Source organism: Fonticula alba (genome assembly GCF_000388065.1).
Source record: "Fonticula alba strain ATCC 38817 unplaced genomic scaffold supercont2.3, whole genome shotgun sequence".
Classification (NCBI taxonomy): domain Eukaryota; order Rotosphaerida; family Fonticulaceae; genus Fonticula; species Fonticula alba.
This window is the reverse complement of record NW_009242973.1, coordinates 1081652-1084264: the sequence shown is the minus strand read 5'-3', so window position 1 is coordinate 1084264 and position 2613 is coordinate 1081652. Positions and strand designations below refer to the sequence as shown.

General features: G+C 65.9%; 1 protein-coding gene across 1 annotated transcript in view; it reads left to right on the top strand.

Moving 5' to 3' along the window:
- Window positions 1–75: 75 nt before the first annotated feature.
- Window positions 76–2613, top strand: part of H696_02027 (hypothetical protein) — a gene marked incomplete at both ends in the record, with an annotated part of 5555 nt that continues 3017 nt past the window's right edge. The window contains 6 exons of the mRNA XM_009495926.1: window positions 76–257; window positions 390–627; window positions 772–1044; window positions 1386–1545; window positions 1735–1820; window positions 1944–2600. Of these exons, the coding sequence (XP_009494201.1) occupies window positions 76–257; window positions 390–627; window positions 772–1044; window positions 1386–1545; window positions 1735–1820; window positions 1944–2600 (1596 nt within the window). The remainder of the gene's footprint in view (window positions 258–389; window positions 628–771; window positions 1045–1385; window positions 1546–1734; window positions 1821–1943; window positions 2601–2613) is intronic.

Genomic DNA, 2613 nt, shown 5'->3' with positions numbered 1-2613 from the left:
CCCCCCCCCCCCCCCCCCGCCCCGCCAGATCGCTCAGGCTCACCATTTCCCATCCCCTTGCTTGCCATCGTCAGCATGCCATCCAAGGAGCACCATCGCGGCCTGGTCCTGCTTGCCAAAGCCCTCCAAACCCTGGTCAACTCCAGCCTGGTGGATCCCGCCTCGCCCGATGGAGCGGTCAGCATCGCCTCCCGCATCTCCGAGCGCGAGGCCTATCTCCAGTCAATGGTCCCACACATGGAGGCCCTGCGCCCTGAGTACGCCCTCTGCGTCCGGTCGCCGCTTCCGCCGTTCTCTCTCCTTCCCCCCCCCCTCCTCCTCCCCCCCTCACGCATCTCGACCCGACCCTGTCTCCCGTTTCTCCTCTGCCGGCCCCACACCCGCCTCAGGATGCATGCCTTCCTCGTGCGTGTGTCCTCGTCCCGCCCCGAGCGCATGTCCCAAGCTAGCACGCCGGCTCTGCATCCGGACCATCTGGGCTCCGATGGCGTCACTCCGATCAGTGAGCCCGGCTCTGCGCCGGGCGACGCCTCGCCGGATTCCGAGTCCCCTGTCGGTGCCCGCAGCTCGGAGTCGCTGGCGCTCGATGTTGACTCGATTGTCGATACCGTCAACGATTCGGACTATGTGCGTGGCCACTCGACGCCGCCTGCATGCTTCGCCCTGGATGTCTTTCTCGCTGCCAATTGCCATGCCTGCTCACCGCGGTCCCCCATCTGCCGTGGCCCCTCGTTCGCGCGCGCGCACACACACACACACACACGCACGAAGATTGCCGCACTGGCCTGGATCGCCGAGCTGATCGAGGAACACCACTCCAACGAGGCCATCCGGGCGGTTCTCGAGCATGAGGGGGCCCTCACTGCTTGGGACACCCTCAGCGCCGGGGCGCAATCCCTGCTGGCCTCGACATTGTCGGACTCGGGATCCTTCTCCGGCTCGAGCTCCTCGCTGGCCTCGGGGGCGCCACCCTCGCGCGGCCGGTCGATCCCCTCCTCGCCATCGATGTCCTCCATCTTCGGCCAGGCTTCCACCCTCAGCAGCGTGCGTCTGTCCCCCCTCTCGCCCGGCCCCCTCGGCCCCTGGGGTTTCTCCCCGACCCGCTACCTTCTCCCGCCACCTGCCCCTGTTGCGATGCAGCGTGTCCCTGACACCCGCGCGTGCGGGCACGTACGCACACGCATGTGCATATGCATACAAACACACGCCGCCCACAGTCACCCTCCGGCCGGCTCGTTCTCACTGCCTCCCTCCTGGCCGTTTGTGGTCTGCGCCTCCTGCTTGCACTGCTGCTCGGGTCCCCGCCTCCCCGGCCGGTCTCCCTGCTGGGCGCCTTCCTGGGCACCTTCTTTGGCTTTGCCTGATTTGCCCGGCTCGCGCTACAGCGCTCCGCCGACAGCAACGTCCTCAACACCCTGGCCGGGTCTTTTGCCTTCAGCGAGGGCGACGCCGGGGAATCCACCCGCTGCGGGGTGGACATCTCCATCGACCTTGTTCGCCGGGCATGTGGCTTCATCAAGGATGTCTATCACTTTGCCAGCTACAGTGCGTCATCTTTTCCTGCTCTGCCCCCCTGCGCACGACGGCCACTGCCATCGGCTCCCTCCCCTCGCCGGGGCATCCGTGTGTTACGTTGCTCGCCGCCCTGCAATGGCTGACTCTTGTCTTTCTTTTTTTTTTTGCCATCTCCCTTCGCCTCGGCGCCCTCCTGTGTGCCCTTCTCCTCCCTCCCAGCCGACAACCATCTGGATTGGTCGGCTGTCCTGTCGGACTCGATCGACTTCAATGAATGGGCGTGCGACGTTGCCGAATTGGCCGAGGTACGCGTACACACCGGCGACCGCACCGCTCCCGCATGGTGTTCTCTGCTTCCGTGCCATGCTCTCACTCACACATACTCTCTCCCTTACACGCACACACACACACACACGCGGCGCTCCCAGATCGACATTTCCAAGATCACCACCCAGCGTCACCTCATCAGCTTCTGGCTCAATGTGTATCATTGCCTGTGCATGCATGCGCACGTGGCGGCCGCGGTGACTGGCAACCTGGATGCCGCGCAAACGTCGCCCAGCTACGGTCAGTCTTCGGTGTCCGGGTCCACACTGTCGCTGGCGTCCTCGACGGCCGGGAGCCGGGCCTCGGAGGACGGCCCCTCGGCCCCGGCGAGTGAGGCCCAGATCCAGCACCTGAGCGACGGCTCGGTGACCAACTTGGCGCCGGCCGCCTCGTCGGCACACGCCGTGGCCGGGCGCAGCCGCGGCGGTCTGGCCCCGAAGGCCAAGCGCCGACGCGTGCTGTCCACTTTCTCCTACCAGATCGGCCGCCAGGGGACCGCCGGAGCTGGTGCCTACACCCTGGAGGACATTGTGGAGCTGCTGCGCGGCAACCCGAAGGGGCACTTCAAGCGCACGGACCCTCGCTACCCGGCGGTCATCATGAACTACGATCCGCGAGTGCATTTCTGCTACTCGCTGATGACCTCCATTTCGCCGCAGATCAATGTCTACACCCCGGACACCGTGTCTCAGAGCATCCTGTCCTCCTCGGCGCACTTCCTCCTTCACAACACCAAGGTCGACATGGCTCGCAACAAGGTGCGCCCCCCCC